This window comes from Mauremys mutica, chromosome 7, assembly GCF_020497125.1.
Source record: "Mauremys mutica isolate MM-2020 ecotype Southern chromosome 7, ASM2049712v1, whole genome shotgun sequence".
NCBI lineage: Eukaryota > Metazoa > Chordata > Testudines > Geoemydidae > Mauremys > Mauremys mutica.
In genome coordinates, this window is record NC_059078.1 from 49,469,620 (window position 1) to 49,488,283 (window position 18,664).

At 55.3% G+C, this 18,664-nt stretch overlaps 1 protein-coding gene across 5 annotated transcripts in view; it reads left to right on the forward strand.

The window, feature by feature from the left end:
- CACNA2D2 (calcium voltage-gated channel auxiliary subunit alpha2delta 2) overlaps window positions 1–18,664 on the forward strand; it is a 642,762-nt gene that overhangs the window by 589,494 nt on the left and 34,604 nt on the right. For all 5 annotated transcript variants that reach the window (XM_045024558.1, XM_045024559.1, XM_045024560.1 and 2 more), the window contains 6 exons: window positions 4,840–4,914; window positions 6,170–6,244; window positions 10,678–10,749; window positions 11,458–11,529; window positions 11,772–11,833; window positions 16,105–16,181. In XM_045024558.1, the coding sequence (XP_044880493.1) occupies window positions 4,840–4,914; window positions 6,170–6,244; window positions 10,678–10,749; window positions 11,458–11,529; window positions 11,772–11,833; window positions 16,105–16,181 (433 nt within the window). The remainder of the gene's footprint in view (window positions 1–4,839; window positions 4,915–6,169; window positions 6,245–10,677; window positions 10,750–11,457; window positions 11,530–11,771; window positions 11,834–16,104; window positions 16,182–18,664) is intronic.

Here is an 18,664-nt window from a genome sequence, read left to right on the forward strand (position 1 = left end):
TGAAACCAGAGCCATGAGGATGCTGATAACATGGGCTGGATCAACCCACCCAAAAGGGCAGGGCTGGGACAGCTGAGATGCTGCATTCACCCCAGGAACCACGGATGTCCTGAGTGGGGCTGCTGGGGCGAGGGGGAGGGTGGGGTGTAGAGAGAGGGAGCAGTGGCTCCCGTTACTCTGTGGATCCTGTTTGCAGATCAGGGAGACAGGGCAGGTGAAGAAAGCAGTGGTGGGGGTTAGTGAACCAATTTATGGCTCCATATGCTGAATGGAGCTCTTCCCCCGGCCCGCTTCCCACTGGGCTTTCTTGCCAGCTATTGTAGTTTCCTGAGTTGATACGATATTAAAGTACAAACGTTGTGCAGCTAGACCCAGCTTGTGCCATCTCGCAGGGGGTTGAGGGAGCCACGTGTGCCCAGGGCCGGCTCTAGGTTTTTTTGCCACCCCAAGTAAAAAAAAATTTTGGCTGCCCCCCACCCCAGCCCTGGGCTCTCACCCCCCCACCACCAGTGCCCTCCCCCACCGCAGCCCTGGGCTCTCTCTTTCCCCCCACCCCCTGCTGCCCCAGCGCTGGGCTCTCCCCCCCACACGCACCCCCAGCAACCCCAGCCCTGGGCTCTCCCGCACCAGTGCTGACTCCTCCCGCTCCCCCCTCGCCTCCAGCCAGTCCAGCGCTGGCAGGGTCGGGGTAAGCAGCGAGGCTTCCGGGCCACGCCTCAGCCCAGGGTCCCTCCAGCCGGGGCTCCTGCCTCCAGGACTGGCCGGGACCCAGGAGGGCAGAGCCGGGGGACCACCCTGGCAGGGGGCTCAGGAGCCAGGGCAGGGTAGCCCCAGAGAGCAGGATGCGGGCCCCACATGGCATCGCCCCGCCCTCTATGGCCCCACTGCTGCTTCTGGCCACCCTGCGACAGTCCCTGGGCAGCTCGGGCCGCTTCGCCCAGCCCTGGCTGCGGTGCTGGGGGGCGGCCGCTCTGCAGCACCTGCAGACGGCTCCGTGTGCCCCGCAGGGCGGCCCCCAGCCCGAGTGTCCCGCGTTCGGAGCCTGCCCAGTCCAGCCACAAGGTGCGGGCGCTGCTCCCCCGCAGCACGAACCGCAGTGGCCCCAGGGCGCCCCCTGCACACGACGCGCTGCTGCTGCCAGGGCCGGCTCTAGGCTTTTGCCTCCCAAAGCAAAAAAAAAAAAAAAAAAAACAAGATGGCCGGAATGCCGCCCCTGAAAATGTGCCGCCCTAAGCACGTGCTTGGTTTGCTGGTGCCTAGAGCTGGCCCTGCGTGTGCCGTGGTGGCTGTTTGTGCTAGGAACCAAAGCAAAGGCTGGAGTCCCAGTTGCAGCATGTGACGAGGCCCTGGGGTGCTCCGTAGGGATCCATTGCTGGGCCAGCAGCCCGCGCTCACTCGGGAGATGCTCACGACCCTTTCCAGGGATGCTGCATCACCGGCTGTAGCCAATGGTAGGCACTGGCAAGGGCAGGAGCACCACCAGTAGGGGCTCAGCTACAGCAGTGGTGAAGGAAGGGTCGGAAGGGAGAGCGGAGCTGGAGCACACACCCCACCTCTCCCCCAACAGGGATCCACCACTCCCACTGGGGCTGGCGGTACAATTCTTGTGCTCAGGTGGCTGACATTTCTAGGCCGGCTGTTCTAGCATCATCCCCTCCCACCTGCACCCGCCCCATGGACTCCCAGAGCCAGAGGCTGGGCCTGCCCCTGCTGCTGTGCGCTCTCAAGCGGTCGTGGCCCAGACCACAGGGATGCAAGGAAAGTCCTGGGTGCCCAGAGATTTGCTCCAATATAGCGAAGAGCAGGCCACCAGCTGAAGGGGAGTCGGATGCTGCCTGACAAGGGAGGTGGTGGGGGTGAATTCTCCCAGAGGCAGCCAGGGCAGGCTGGTGAAACACAAAGCAACAAGCAAATGCGACACGTAGCCCTTGCTAACCAGATCCCCAGCAATGGTGCCCTAATTCCATCACCCCCCTCAACTCACTGCTCTGCACTGGCTCAGCCTCCTCTCTCCCAGTGTCATGCTCCCCTCTTAGTACTGCTCTGGATTGATCACTGCAGCAGTGGCACTGCCGCTGCACTTTGTGTTTCTGAACAGCCAGCGATCTGTTTCCCAACTGGGTAAGCAACAAGGCCGGAGACCAAGCCTCTGTCCCTTGGGGAGCTGGGCTATTGCCTGCTGAAGCAGCCTGGCCTGTCCCACATCTAGCGAGATGGCAGCTGTGGGCATTGGTGTCTCTTCAAGGGGAGCAGCAGGAGGGCAGGATGTGTGAGGGCGGAGAAGAGAGTGGGCACGTCCTGCGTAGAGGTGGGCCCTGGTCCAAAATCTGGAACCAAACTGTTAGAAACTTCAGATCTGGATCCAGACCTTGACAGCTGGCTGCTTTCCCAAGAATGGGGCAGATTAAAACTGTGGTTCTGCTCACACCCCCAGAGCTGGGGGAAGTTTGGATCTGGAGCCAGACTTTTTGGCTCAGACCCATCTCCATACTGAGCTGAAACAGAGGCCTGGGGCTGGATTGTGGGACCCAGGGTCATCTCTAATCCTGATATGCAATGGAGGAAGCATGGTCTGGCAGTCAGGGCACTAGCCTAGGACTTGGAAAACCTGGGTTAAGTCCCTGCTCTGCCACAGACTGCCTGTGTGACCTTGGGCACATCCCTTAGCCTCTCTGTGCCTCAGTTTCCCAGCTGTACAGTGGGGATAACAGCCCTGCCACACAGGATGTTGGGAGGAGAACTGCATTGAAGATGGCGAGATGCTGAGACACTACATCAGTAAATGCCTTCGATAGATCGAATCAAGTCTTCGCCTTTGTCAAGCATATCCTCGTGCAGCAAAATGGATCAGACCATCACCCACCAACCTCCCACACCCGTGGTCATTTGGGGAACAATTAGGACTTGGGGGAGAAAATCCACCCTCAGGTCAAGTTGCTTTTTATAGCTGTGCTCGTTGCCTGAGGAGGTTATAGTTTGCCGTTCAGGTCTCACAGGTAATGAGAGAACAGTGCAGAGAGCAGCAGTCAGGGCTTGCAAAACTCCGTTACTGTTCTGGGGAGAGCTTGGGCAGGTGGAAAGCACAGAACCAATGCTAAAGAACTAGATCTTAAACGCTAAGACAACCATTGAAAACCTGAGCACTTTGCTCGTAATTAAGTGACCTGTCTTAACTTTACCCAGGGCAGCTCTGCGGTCAGTAGGCAGGCTTACAACCGAATTCTGGCTTCTTCTAATGGTCTCCATACTAAGCCCCTCCCTCTCGACAGCTGTCCCCTGGCACTGAACTCATGTTCATAGGATAGTCCCGTTACTGTGATTTTCCCTTGTGTCCTGTCCTGGCTTTGTGGTTAGTTTGGTGGCCCCAAGTCCCAGAGAGCATCACTGTTTGCTGGTCTCTCTGTTAAGAGGCTGTGGCATTTTCCATAAGGCTGGGGTTATTGTCCTGGATCCTCCAAGGTACATTTAGGTGCCTAACTCCTGATGGGAGTTTGACGCCCAAGTGTCTTTCAGGAGTTGAGCTGTTCTGTCTTCATTTTAGTGAGTACATTAGGCCTGCTTCACATGCCCCCTGCTGTTGAATTGTGGTCATCTCTTCCTGCTTGTAGTGTTGCTGCGTTGCCTTTGTACTTACTGGGGTTACTCCGTACCCCAAGCCCCAAGGGTGCCAGTAGCGTGCCCAGTGTACTGCATCTTGGAGGCAAGCACAGCAACTAGGCCTTGTAGGTGCTAGCCCTGATGAGCCATAGCCGTTCCTGTCTGGGTCCCTGGGGCAGTCCTGATGCCTGGGGTGCTCTCCAGTCCAGTCCAGTTTCTGTTCAAGCAAATAAGCATTTGTGGGTTTCCAAGCCAGGCTCAGTTAGTGTCTCTCACTGGGGCCCCTTTGCACTGACTCCCTGCCCAGCCGCTGCTGCACTCCCCCATAAATCCCACCCAGAGCTGCAACGTCCGGCAGTCACAGCCTGTTCCACCTGCAGCTTTTGCCATAGTTCTGGGGTGTGTCTGCAGCTCCCTGCTGCCATGCGGCCCCCACTCCCAAACAGAGCACTTGGCACTTCCTCATTCAGGATCTTTCCCTTAAATATGGAGATATACCTATCTCATAGAACTGGAAGAGACCCTGAAAGGTCATTGAGTCCAGCCCCCTGCCTTCACTAGCAGGACCAAGTATTGATTTTTTCCCCAGATCCCTAAGGATTGAATTCACCACCCTGGGTTTAGTAGGCCAATGCTCAAACCACTGAGCTATCCCTCCCCCCTTACCCAGCCAGGGTAAGAGGGCTGGTGAGAACTGTAGTCCCCTGCTTTGCAAATCCATTACACTATAGAATAGTTGCTAAATTCCACCCCAGAGCTGGCTGCATTCACTGCTCCCTTGACAGAGCCCTGCTATCAGAGAGGCCCCAGATGTACATGGAGGAGTTAAGCAGAAAGCTGTAGGGGGAACAGACCCATGAGAACCAGCCTCTCCCATAGCTGTCCTCTTGGCCCTGAGATTTGAAGCAGTGCTGCGTGGTTTTCCTAAGGAGCTAGCACCATCTCCAGTCCCAGTGCAGACAGGGCCTCATGGGAGCTGCTGGGTGATGAGTCCTTCGCATCTGGTCTAAGGGAATGAAGTGCAGGTGCTCAGAGCGCTTCTGTGGAAGCTGAGTGGGCTGTCAGTGTGAAGTTTCTGCACTGACCTGCAGCAGGCCCTCCAAATCCAAGCGTTTGTGTGCGTGTGTGTGTGTTTTGCACCCACTAAGGGAGTAGAATGGCACCCGTGCTCCTGCCCACGTGGGATGCCCACAGCTCTGCCCTTGATCCTGGCGCTGATGCCGCTTTGTCTGCTTCTTGCAGAACCAGCTCATCCTGGGCGTGATGGGAATCGACGTGGCTCTCAATGACATCAAGAAGCTGACGCCGCGCTACAACGTGCGTGGGGAAGCCAGCCCCACTCAGAAGGGTCCCTCGCACGCCACCTTGCAGGCCATCCCCAGGGCCATGGCGGGAGGGAGGGGAAACGGGCTTCTTTGCTCTGCCCTTGGCCATGAGGGGAGGGGAATGCGAGGCATAGAATGAGCTGGGTGCCGATCAGCACCAGTCTCCCTCGGTCCTTTCTGCATCGCTTCCCTGCACCAAATCTCACTGCACCAGCCCCTGTAGCAACCCCTGCAGGAGGGACACTACAGGATACAGTCTCAGAAAGCCTGTGTTGCTAGGAAGCAGGTACCCCACTAAAGGGTGCCGGCCTCCTCTCCAGCTGGTGTACGCTAGAGAAGCTGCAGGGATGACTTCATCCAGCAGAGGATCTGACCCCACATGTCACACCCTGCTGGAAAAGAGCACAGCTGGGTTACAGAGACCCTACTGCCTGGCCAGGAAGCAGCAGCCTGGCTTATGCGGGTCAGAACTAGAGGCATGTCCCTGCTCTGTCATATCTCCTGCCTGGCTGGATTGAGAACACTTCACCCTGTCGCTCCTGTGTGTGTGTCGGGGGGGGGGCGGTACGATCCAACCTCTGAATAACCATCATCTGCTGGGATCCAGGGATCCAGTCCCCACTACCACGGCAGGGTTTTTCTAGCGAACCGGGCAGCAAGGAGCCCCTGGGCAAGGAGCGTATCAAACGTTCAGGCGGGGAGGGCCCAGACAAACGGGATCGTCGGCTCGGCGAGATGTTGGAGATGGCAGAGGAAGGGGGGTATCAGACCGCTCCATGCCCGGTTGCTGAGGCACCTCGATTCAGCCTAGCATTTCACTGCAACTCTGCAGGCAGAGACGTCTCAGCAGACAAAGCCTAGTGCCAGGGAAAGAGAAGGTTCCCTCAGCCCAGGGCGGGAGGGCCTTGACTGGGGTTCTGGGCCCCCCAGAATAGACTCCAGCCGCCTGCAGAGTAAGAATCTGGGCTGCATTTCCTTGTCCATCAAGGAGAGGTGATGGGTTCCATCCCTGAGAGGATGAGAAGCAGAACCAGGCTTCTCTGGACCCTGGAGGAGGCAGGGGAGTGTGGGGTGGGCCCTGAAGGAGGCAGGGGCCTCTGAATTGGGATCAGCTGAGGTGGGCCCCGCACACCAAGGCTGCGATTGCGCTGGGCAGACACCGAGCTCCAGGCCTCAGTTTGGCAAGCTCCAAGCTGCTTCTATATGAGAATCCTAACCCACAGTCTCTTCTCTTTGCCTCCCCCTAGCTAGGGGCTAACGGCTACATCTTCGCCATCGATCTCAATGGATACGTCCTGCTGCATCCAAACCTGCAACCTCAGGTAAGGGCAGGGGCCTTGCTCCCTAGCTTTGACCCCCGCCATCACTAGCTGGGCCTGGAACATATCTACTCTCCGGGGTCCCAATGCAGGGGAGCCTGGAGCCCTCACAGTCCCAGGCCCTTCGCCCTGCCTCACCCACTGCAGTCTGCCTTGACCCTGTGCAGTCTGCAACTCGCCAAGGGTCTGACTCACAGCTCCGGAGCCAAGTGTCAGCAGACAGTGGGGAGTAGGACGGCAGTAGTCGTGCCCATTCCATACATATCGAAGGATGCCGCTCCCTCGAGGAAGAAGAGCAAAGCTCCAGGCTTTTCCTGGTGCTTCACAGCCGTGGGCGGCTGGTGTCAGGGCTCTGTGCCTCAGTTTTCCAATTTGTTAAAATGTAGCCTGACCTGTCTCTGTGAAAAGCTGGACGTCACCTGCTCCATCCCTGGTGATACAGCTGCTGGAGAAGGGTGCCAGGTGAGCCGGCCTCTCCCCCCAGTTAGGGCTTTGAAGGAGCAGGCCAGTGCTGATGTAGTTTGGTCTAGAGAGAGAGCGCCTCCGTGCCATGGCAGGGGGGAATGTCAGAGACATGAATACCCTGGATCTGGCATAGCTGTAGTGAAGTCACTGGATCGACACAGATTGATGCCAGCTGAGGTTGTCACCGCTTTCAGTTAGAGGGATGGGTGCAGCCCAGGACACATGGGCGAGGAGGCTGGGAGAGAATGCATGGAACATCTCCGTGCCCCCCTACACACACACACACAGCTGGAGCATAGCCAGGGTACCCCCATGGAAAGCCCCTGGAGCCAGTCACAGCTGGGATAAACATCCCAGTCCCACTAATCACACTCCGCCAGCCTCAGTGCCCACCCAGCTGACCAGGAGATGCAGGGATTCTGAATAACGGTGTGATCAGAGGGATTCACACAGGCGATTGACTCCCCCAGCAAAGCACGTCTGCGGGACCACGTGAAATTCAGGCTCAGCCAGACAGCAAACACTGGCTTCTCACGGAAGGAGCCTCTCCAGGATCTCTTGGATTTTACTAGGCCACAGCCCCCTCTGCCTGGAAGAGACAGACTCAGATAGACCTCCCTGCCCCCTTCACTGCTGAGATGCCAACTCTGTCTGCACCGTGTTCCACAGAATAACTTTATAGCCCCCCCACCCCACCCCTTGGCAGGCAGATCAGGATCCTTATCCCCCAGCACAGAGAGGGGAAACTTAGTCACAGAGCAGAGAAGCAACTTGCTCGTGGTGATGGCAGGTCAGTGTTGGAGTAGGACCCAGGTGTTTGATCCTGCCCACTGTGGCCATTATATTGCACTGACTGGCAGGAGAGGTGGTATCGGCTTCCTGTGACCTGCAGAGGGCCCCCTTCTGATCCCCCTGCCTCAGGGCGAAGGCTGCTGCATTGCAATCTTGTGCTGTGCATGGACATGCTTGTATGTGTTTGAGCGTCTGCAAGTGGGTGTACCCGTGTGCTTGTGCCACGCCGAGCAGGGCACCCAATCCCAGGCACATGGGCTCCGGCTGGGCCGGGGTGGATTCAATCCCCAGCTAATTACCCCTCACTCCTATGCCCCCAAAACCCTCTCTATTGCTCACAGCTGAGTAGGAAGCCCTGTTGCTCCATGGGCATTAATCGCTCCCTCTCTGGGTCATGATGTATGGGCCCCTGCTCCCCTCCAGACAGGATGCGAAGGGATTAGCCCAGCCCTTTATGAAATATGCCTTCCTGGGGACATGAAGCAGCAAGCAGCAAGTGGGATCATTTATCTTGTGGGGCTGCCACGTCCGTCAGTGCAGAGCGGGGGAAATCGGCTCCCTGCTCCAGAGCTAATCGGAGAGATTCATCATTCAGAGGCGAGCTGGGAATTAGGCACTGAGAAATGGCAGCAATCAGAGTGAAATATGTTTCATTGGCACAGATGTCCCATGGGGCTCATCAACGTTATTAATGGGCGGCGGATAAGTGGCGGAGATGGACAGGGACACGGTGGGATTTATTCGCTCGCCTCCGTCCCTTTCCGCTCGATGGGGCTGAAAGCGTACTTGGCCCATTCCTCTCCCCGTGGCTGCCCAGGTGTGTGTTGTGTTTACGTGCCGCAGCCCAGCACGGTGAGAGATGCCAGGGAGGGCGCATCGGTCTGAGCAGGACCTTCAACTTGGGCCGGGCAAGCTGTGACATTCCCCCATTCTTAGAGACAGGCCTGAACACCAGATCGAAACGGCACCAAACTCTGGGGAGGATCAGATCTGGACTCTGCAGCCTCTGTCTCTAGACAGGACGGCCCAATCCCTCCAGGTGTGAAGACCCTTTGTTCTGAATGGGATCTGGGTGTCAGAGCTGCTGAGAACACAGGAGTGTGGGGCTCTGTCCCAGATGTTACCTTTCTGCTGTGTAGCCCCCTTTGCCCACATGCACGCAGAGAACTATGGTGCCTGCGCTCACTCCTGGCCCCGTTGGCTCAGCACACCTGCTGGGTAGATAGCTGCACCGGGGGCAGAGAACGGCCCAGAGCTCCCCGTACTGTGATTGGGGCGGGGGAGAGGTAGGTGTGTTTGCGTGTGTGCCCATGCTGCCTGTAGGCCAGGGTGACTCTAGCACTGCAGCAATACCTCAGCCTGCCACTGTGGAAGGTTGGCGAGTGGGGACGCAGACCCCACGGCTCAAAACAGCCTTTAAACAAGAGGCTTCCCTGGGAGGCGGTATGGAAAAAGCCCCCACCCAGGCTCAAGCCCAGCCCTCTAGTAACTGGGCAAGGAGCACCCCCCATTCACAGATTCCTCACCCCTCCGCATGCCAGCATGCGGCTCTTCTAGAGCTCCCAGACTGCCCCCCCTCCGAGTGCCCAGTTAGACCCACAGGCTCCAGCCCAGCTTCATCACTCCGCCCCGCAGAGGTCTGAGTCAGGAGCCAGCCCCCTTGCTTGGGGGAGGGAGTCCTGTGCACTGCAGCAGCCACATAGATCCTTGGATAAGCTCCTGATGAGTGGGAAAATCTGTCCCACCCAGCATTCAGTCCCTACAATGGCTGTCCCCTCCTGGGCCACACCACGGCCCTGGACTCTCCCCGCTGATGGTATGTGATCGTGGCCCATGTAGACATACCTGAGTTATAAACACACACACCCCAGTCCCCGCTCAGCCCCTAACAACTAAGCTATTTTCATAGCAGCAGAACTAGTCCAGCATCCCTGGGGGTGAGGGCCTCCTACAGTAACCTCCTTTCTGTGCCCAGAGTGTGCTGTGAGCACTGACTTGGGGATCACCAGGGTAGGAAGCCTTGCAGGACCTGCCGATCTGATTGAAAACAGTCTCCTATTCCAGGAGCAGCCACGTCATGCCTCCTTGGGCATCCCCCAGCTCCAGAACGCTCACTAGGCTGGTTGCTGGGGCAGGCAGGGTCTCGGAGCCCTGACCCCTCCAGGTCATTGTTCGTCAGTTTCATTCAATCACCTACAGGTGGCTCTGTGCCTGGGGTGCAAGCTCTGCCCAGAGAGCCCCAGGGCTGATCGGCAAAGAAAACCAGGGAAGCCTGAGAAGAGCTTAGTGCTGGGTGGAAAGTGACTGGGCAGCCACCAGAACTGGGGCTAAACACAACGTGCCGGGGTGCAGGGCTGGGCAGTGGGGACCTGCCCTGACTGCCTCAGGATCAGCCCACTGAAGTTAAAGGGCGAGTGGTTCTCTTCAGAAAAGCGACTGGATGAACAGCACTGGTGGCCTCCATGCTTCTGGTCTCCCAGGGATCCTTGTATCTAATGTTCCCTGATGGCAGACAAAGGGATGTTTATTTCATCTGCTGGCCCAGCATGCACCCCCAGGGAGCTGAGAGTCAGTCTGGACATCGCCAGGAATAAGGGTTCTGCAGGCAAATCTGTCCTCTGCAACTGCTGTGCAACCCCCACTGCCTCTGGACTCACCCCTCACTGCCCTCCACCTGTGCAGCCCAAGTTCATCGGCACACCATAGCCTAGAGCGCCATTTCCTGGAGTTGTGCTGGCTCTGTGGGGCTGACAGGAGTACAAGGCTGTAGAAAAAAGCCCAACAACTCTGTTCCTCAGTTTCCCCTTACGTAAAAGTTGGCTCATAACCCTCCCCGCTTCAGGACACTGGGGAGCGTTAGTTCATCGGTGTCTGCAGAGCACTTCGGGATCCCCAGTGAGCAGATGACGTGATGGGTGCCAGGGAAGGCAAACAGCTAAACAGCTCTGCTAGTACAGCCTGTTGGGTCTCACTCTTCCAAGCTGTTGCCATGTCTTCCAGCACCCACAATGCCTCAGGGCGTTGGCTGACCAATCAAGTGCTTTACTAGTGCGCTGAGTGGCTGAGCCCAAGCTGTCGGGTGGTTTGGATGAGGGGAAATTGACTTGGCTCCGAGCTGCTTGGGCCCAGCTCTGCTGACCATGAGCCCTTGATTCTCACCAGCCTCTTTCTCCTTTCAGATCATCAATTTCCGAGAGCCCGTGACCCTGGACTTTCTGGATGCTGAGCTGGAGGATGAGAACAAGGAGGAGGTGAGCTGGGCTCTCCCTCCACCCCTCGACCAAGACTAGAGACTCAGGCAAAGGCTGAGTTAAAAACAGCATCTAGGTGGCCCTGCTGGCAAAGGGGCCCGGGAACCTGCTGCATTCTGTGCACAGGACAAGCACAGCCCGGGCAGCAGGCTTCCTCCATGCTGCCTCTGCCCTACCCTACCCTGCCCTGCCCTGCCCTGCAGGGAACAGCCTAAGGATGGGAAGGGAGGGCAGACACCTTGCCTCATTTGGTCCTTAGTGTAGGCAGGGGTGGTGGGGTTTGGGGATTTGAGCGCCTGCCCACTGGCATCGATCCTGACTCCTGCAGGGAAAGCAGTCCCACACCGGAGTTCCGGGGACTGGCGCACGTGAACATGCTTGTACCCAGCCCTCACTCCATAAACATCCTCCGCTCCCATCCCACCCACTCACAGGGCCATCAGAGAGGTTGTCATCCCTCTCCTTTGATCTCAACGTCCCTGGGGCCGGCACAGTGCCTTGTTCTCCCTTCTGGTGATCCGTTGGGCTCTTGGCTGGCCACATTCGCCCCCTCCCTGTCTCCCCCCTCCCCCCGTGTGTCTGGAGCGCTGGGCACAGACAGGATCGCAGAGAGCCCACACAGGCAGCAGACTGCCCAGGGCTCAGCCTCTTGGGGCGCAGAGCCACGGTGTGTGTCAGGGCTCAGTTCCCTTCCTGCCTGTTCCCTAGATCCGTAGAAGTATGATCGATGGCAGCGAAGGGCAGAGAGTCATCAAGACCCTGATCAAATCCCTGGATGAGGTAAGGACTTGGCAGGGCCCAAGTGGAGATGGGGAGGGAAATTCTTATATTCTTGGGGATAAAAATGGAACGCAATGGGAAAGCGAGACAGTGTGACAGTCCTGGTACTCATGGGGCCTGTTGCTCTCAGAGCCTGGAGTGTGACTTCTTGCACTGTCCTGTCCGTGGGCTGTAGCACCTGGGCTGCCATTTCAGTGTCTCCTCCTGAGCCCTGACAGTGGCTTGTCCCTTTGCAATTCCAGAGATACATTGATGAAGTCATCAGGACCTACACCTGGGCCCCTATCAAAAGCACCAATTACAGGTGAGCAGGGTGTGGCTGGCAGGAGGGAGCGGGAGGTAGGAGGGCTCTGCTCCATCCCCTGTGTTAGCCCCTCTGAAGGCACAGAATCAGATGGATGCCAGCCACCGGCTAGAGAGGGAGAAATGGGTGACAAGAGACTCTTGGTGGGATCCGAGATAAATGGAACGGCGGCTTAAGCACCGGGCTGGGAATCAGGAGACCTGGGTGTGGTCCCCAGCTCTGTCTTCCCTCAGCCTTCTTTTCTCAAGACTAAACATGCCCAGGTTTTTTAACCTGTCCTCACAGGTCAGGTTTTCTAAATCTTTGATCATTTTTGTTGCTCTCCTCTGGACCCTCTCCAATTTGTCCACGTTTTTCCTAAAGTGCGGTGCCCAGAACTGAACCCAGCACTCCAGCTGGGGTCTCACCAGTGCCAAGCAGAGCAGGACAATGACCTCCCGTGTCTTACGTATGACAATCCTGTTAATACGCCCCAGTCCAGAATGATAGTAGCCTTTTTTGCAACTGCAAGATATTGTTGACTCATATTCAGTTTGATCCACTTTAACCCCCAGATCCTTTTCAGCAGCATGACTACCTAGCCACTTAGTCCTCATTTTGTAGTTGTGCCAGGGCCACCCGGGGGGGGGGCAAGTGGGGCAATTGGCCCCGGGCCCCACAGGAACCCCCCCGAGAGTTTTTCAGGGCCCCTGGAGCACGGTCTTTCACTTGCTCCGGGGGTCCTGGAAAACTCTCGCAGGGCCTGGGCCCCCGGAGCTTCTTCCACTCCGGGTCTCCGGCAGCAGTTCGGTGGCAGGAGCCCCCCGCCGCCAAAGACTCCAGGCCCCCTGAATCCTCTGGGCGGCCCTGAGTTGTGCATTTGATCTTTCCTTCCTAAGTGTAGTACGTTGCACTTGTCTTCTATTGAATTTCATCTTGTATCTTACACTGCACTGAAAGACACCAAATTTCATGACAAACATTCCTAATGTCACGTCCCCATGTCAGCAACTGCTCAGGGGTGTTACATAATCCCGACTGCAAGAAGAGGTGTCCAGTAGACGCTCTTTATTAACATGTAACTCACACTGCCTTAAAGGTTTGAACATATGGAGCCTGGGCAGACTGAGTCAGACAATGGATTTTTCTCTTCTCTAAACAGGAAATTCCATTAAAAAAAAAAAACCTATTTTAATAAACCATTAGGGTTGCACAGTTAAGAATTCGAAATTCAGAAAATGCCCAAGTTAAGATTGCACGTACAACCTTAATTCTACCTTCTTATGCATAGACGTTACAATACACGGTAATGACATGGTCACAGTCTATTTTTCAGATACAAGATGGAATTTTTGCTACAGCCTTGTAAAATGTGCAAGGAATAAAAGAAACTCCGCAGGGCCCAACAAGGGTATTTAAACCGCAGGGGAAAGTGGTTGGATATATTATTGGAGAACTAGTATGTGATGAAGTAATTAATAGAGCTAGTTGGGAATTCTCCAACAAAACATTTTCCATTAGAAAATTGCAATTCATCAAGACCAAAACTGTTGGTGGGAAAGGGTCAGTTTCAACAAATCTCCCAATTCCAAAAAACACTGGGAGGGAAAATGTGTTCAGAATATGTCAAAATGTCCTGTTTCAGCATTTTCAAACCAAAAAAGTTTAGTTTTTTTCTACTGGAAACAACTTTTTGTTTAAAAATTTTAGTTAATGGATGGTTAAAAAGCAGGGGAGGGGAATTAAAAGTAAAAAATGAAACATTTTGAAATTTTCAAAACGAAACATTTTGATTAACCTGATAAATTTATTTACCAGATAGCTTGTGAAAAATTTAGAGATTTTGACATTTGATCCCAATTCAGGACAGGAAAAAAGTTTGAAATCCCCAAAATTCTCTTGGGTTGGGAAAACCATTTCCCGCCCACCTCTAGTAAGTAGGGATTTTAGGGGAATTAATACTTACTAACATTGGAGCAGAGTGAAAGTTGTGTGGGCCTCCTTTAACTGGCATTTTCTGACTTTGGCCAGGGAGTGCTGCTGCACCCACAGCCTTTTCCATCCACTACGTTACATTGTAGTGTAGCTTATTATTGCAAACCCGGCATCTTTGGCACTTGAGTTTTACTGGAGAAATAAGTCAAGTTATCTGAAGTCTCTCTCAGAATTTGGTGGCAAGTTGCTATGACTTTCCCATCTGTCATCGGCCATAGCCCAAAATAGTCACCAGCCAATCAGAGTCTCCCAGTCACCTGATAATAAATGTTAAAGTAGAATGAGGAGCAAACCGTGAGTTGGGATTCATGTGAAATCGTGCCCGTGTATTGCTCATGAAGGCTACGCACGCTAACTGCCATGAGCAGGGAGAGAAGGCAGCAGCCATGGTTGGAAATAAAACCATTGCCCAGTTTTCAAAGGTCCTAAGCTTCCCTGTCACCTCTCAAATCAGTGGGAGCTGCAGGTGCTAGCCATAGAAAAACAGATCTTGCTTTCTTGCTTGCTATGGCTTCTAGACTAGAGCATAATCTGCCTTGGGGAAGGCTGCCATCTAGTGGGTAGACAGGTTCATTGTGATATATCTATTCCCTAGAGCAGTGTTTCCCGAACTTGGGATGCCTCGGCGGGCTGGGCCGGTTTGTTTACCTGCTGCGTCTGCAGGTCCGGTAGCGTTTCACTACGACGAACCGCGGCCAGTGGGAACCGCGATCAACCGGACCTGCGGACGCGGCAAGTAAACAAACCGGCCCAGCCCGCCAGGGGCTTTCCCTACACAAGCGGGTCCCAAGTTCGGGAAACACTGCCTAGGGATTGCTATGAAGCAGACTAGAGAAACTGCACAGGGTCCCTGGTCTGGAGAGCTGGCCATCTGATCCCATGCATGATACAGCCACAGAACAGAGGGGCAGGGGAGTGGAAGGAAGCACAAAAGGGGTGCAATCATAAGAGGACAATGCGGCCTTGTCTCAGAGGCTGGACACCCAGGCAGGGGCGAGGGGACAGTCCCTGTGCTTATGGCCTGACAAAAAAAAATATGGCGTTCAAATCCCTCAGGGCAATGGAAAGGGATCGGAGGACTCCCGCTGCTTGCTGGCCTGTTGGGAGCTGTAGGCTTCCTGGACACAACCAAACCAGTTCAGACAGAAGGGGCTGTCCCTATGTGGGGAGGGGACAGACTGGGTACCCTCTGCTTCACCTATCCATGCAGAGGCCCTGAGGAAGGGAGAGGAGGCACCACCTTGTGGGAGAGGGACAGGAGCAGAGTGGAGATGACAGGGCTGGCAATGGACAAAATCGGGAGTAGATTAGGGAGGCTGCCACAAAACCACAACCCCCCTCCTCAAGGCTAGAACTGCCCCCTTCTCAGGCGCCTGACCTGTTTCGGGCTCTAACTCTGAAGGGCCATCCTGGCTCTTTCCACCCCACCCCCCGCCCTGCTTCACGCCCCTTGTCCTCACTCCCATACCAGCCCCCCTCTCTCAGCAGCCTCCAGCCCACTTGTCACCACTGACTTCCCCATTAGCCCATCTCATTTCTGGGCTTTGCAGGAAACAGGCTCCAGCAGCTTGGGGGGACCCTGCATGGGAAATCAGTGGTGGGGTCTCACCTTCAAATAACGTCCCGCATGGAGCTGGGCAGAACCTGGTGGCTAGGACAGACCCAGCTCTCATGGATCCTAGAGAGCACAGCCCCAGGCAGGTGGGGTTCTGGGTCCCCGATAGCAGAAATACCCTCCTGGAGCTCCCTGTGGAATGGAAGAGCGTGTGCTGGGGGGCTCTAAGACATCCACCTGCCTGAATTCCTGAACTCCCTGGGACGGACTTTGGGTGCAGCTCCTGGGAGGGAAGAACTGGATTTGGATCTCTGTATCCGGTCAGCTAAAGAGAATGTACTAGTTAAAGACACTTTGAAGCCATCCGTCCCTATATCTAATGGGGGAGTGGGGTGGAAGAGAGTATGTTCCAAACATTCCTTCAGTCTAACAATCGTCGGTGGGGTTAGCATGTTCTGGCTTCGAGCCTGAGATCTGCCCCTGTTCTCAGTGGGGTTCCGTGTGGGTGCCGGGGTAGCTCGCAAATGCAAGGACAGAGCTCCAAAAGGACAGAGCTTCCTGCCAGGGATCAGGCCCCAGATGTCCCCATTACATTGTCAAACGCCAGTCTAGAACAACATGTTGGGTGAAATCCTGGCCCCACTGGAGTCCCAGGGCCAAGATCCTACCCCAGGATCCTACCCCTGGGAAATAGTTTGACAGCAGGCTAGAAACATGCTGATTCCTTCCTTCTCTTCCACAGCCTGGGGCTAGCCTTGCCACCTTATAGCACGTACTACATCCGGGCAAACCTCAGCGACCAGATTCTCCAAGTGAAGTGTAAGTAGACACTTGCCTTTTCCTTTTGCCCTTTCACATGCCCTTTGACCCTGAACCTACCAGCTGGTACAGAGAATGACCAATGGGGGGGAAATAAACAAAATGTGTGCTACTAAAATGAAAAATAATCATTTCAAAATAGAGATGAACAATGACATTTAAAATGGAAGGTTAATTGTCTGCCTGGGAATGCGAGGGTTTCGGACCTAGATTTTGCATTTAAAAAAAACCCCTAAAACAAAATGTTTCCTAAAAAAAAAAAATAAAGACCCCTCTAGAGGAGATGAGGTTGACGTGCTGCTGTATATGCTTTCGATGTACTAGGTGATAATTCTGTAGCAGCCAGTTACTTTGAAAGCCTGTGAAAATTTGCATGTTTTATTTTTGTTAAGATTATTTTGGGTTTTGTTTTAAACCACTTTTGTTTTTATGATTTAAGTTTTGGTTGGTTGATTTTCTTTTTAATTAATTTATAATTAATCTATGTACTTATGTGTTAACCTGCTCACCTCTCTCTCTCTCTCTCTCTCTCTCTCTCTCTCTCTCTCGTTCTACGCCAGAACCTATTCTCCCACCTTCAGGAGTCACTCCTGAAGGGGGTGAATCAGGCTTCCTCCTCCATCTTTCTCTCCCTCCTTTCTCTCTCCTTCTGTCTTTGTCTGTCTCTCTCTGCTGCCCACTGTCCCTTTCTCTTTCCGAGCACCCTGCTGCATTCATATTCCCTAGTATAGCAGGTCAGAACGTAAGTCTGGGTTTGATTTTATTCACAATAGGAATTTGGAATGAACCAACACAAAATTCAGCTGGACTTGTCTCCCCAGGCTTGATTGCTCCCAGGGTTCCTCTTCAAGGGGTTGCTCAGCCCACACCTTTGGTCCTCATTCATTAGATATATCTAGGTGGGGCAGTGAGCCATCTGCATCAGTCAGCAGAACCCATGTAACCCTTTCCCAGCAGGAACAGCACTTGATAGCCTGCAAATACTGCCATCCTGTTACCTACCTCCCCACTACAACCGTGCCAACATGTCCAGTTTGGTATCCTCTCCATTGCAAGCCCCATTGGGATCCAACTCCTGCAAAGCCCTGTGGTAGCCTGCGTCTTGGCCCTGTGGCTGGGAGTCAATCCCATGACTCCATGGACATCTCATGGAATCCAGGAGAGACCAGTGATGTGTCTGATCTCGCCCCATGGCAATAGGTGATGGGAGCCAGGGCAGTGCCCCTCAAGGAGATGCCCATGGGCTCTGTCACTTGAAGGAGTTGGAGCTGTTCCAAGCCCTCTGCACTAATGTCTGGGTGCACCCTGAGTCCGCTAGATGGTTGCTCTGGCTGCTCAGCCTCCATGTAGAAGTCGTCATGTGTTGCCCAGGCTGTGCCTGCATAGATGGCTGGGGCCATCAAGCCAAGCTTGCGTCCTAAAAATTGCTCTGGAGTGACTATGGCCATCAGTTTTATGGTTCATGATGCGGGCTCAAGCTGCCCAGTGGATCAGTTGTGGTTCACAGGCTCACGGCTGGGCTCAGCCCTGGAGCACAGCTCCTCCAAACGCAGCCAGCCCAGGGTGGCAGCTAGGAGGGCCTTGTAGCTGTACTCACCCAGGGCCTGATTTGCAGCTTAAGTCTGACTTGTTAAAAAATGGGATAAATGGAGGGCCCCGAATTCCTCAGCACCACTCGAAGATGAGCAGGTAGGCTTCAGGGGCCTCATCCAGCCCCATGTTGGGCAGCGAAGAGCTGGCACTCACTAGCCCCAGTGCCCCTTGGGGAAGGAGCAGCTGCAACGTCTGCTCCAGGAAGAGCAGCTGCTGTTCTAGAGATGGAAGTGAAACATGCTGCTGCTGTCTCTGGGCTGCAGCTAGAGCCTACTCTCCAAACAGCCTGGCCCCTGCCCCTATCCGCCCCCTCCCACTTCCTGCCCCCTGACTGCCCCCCTCAGAACCCCCAACCCATCCAACCCCCCGACTCCTTGTCCCCTGTCCGCCCCCTCCCGGGACCCCTGCCCTCTATCCAACCCCCCTGCTCCCTGTCCTCTGACTGCCCTGACCCCTATCCACACCCCCACCCCCTGACAGCCCCCCCAGGACTCCCACCATCTATCCTACTGCCCTCTGCTCCTCATCCCCTCACCACCCTCTTCCGGGACCCACCGCCCCTAACTGCCCCCCAGGATCCCACCCCCTTATCCAACATCCCCTGCTCCCTGTCCCCTGACTGCCCTCCCAACCCCATCCACATCCCTGCCCCCTGACAGGCCCCCCGGGACTCCCACTCCCAACCCTCCCTGTTTCCCATCCCCTGACTGCCCCCCCAGAACCTCCACCCCATCCAACCGCCCCATCCTCCCTGACTGCGCCCTAGAACCCCCCTCTCCCTTATCCAACCCCCCCGCTCCCCACCCCCTTACCAGCAGCAGGAGCTCACAGCCGCAACACCAGGCCAGAGCCAGTTGCACTCCCCATACTGCCCAGAGGGAGGGGCAGGC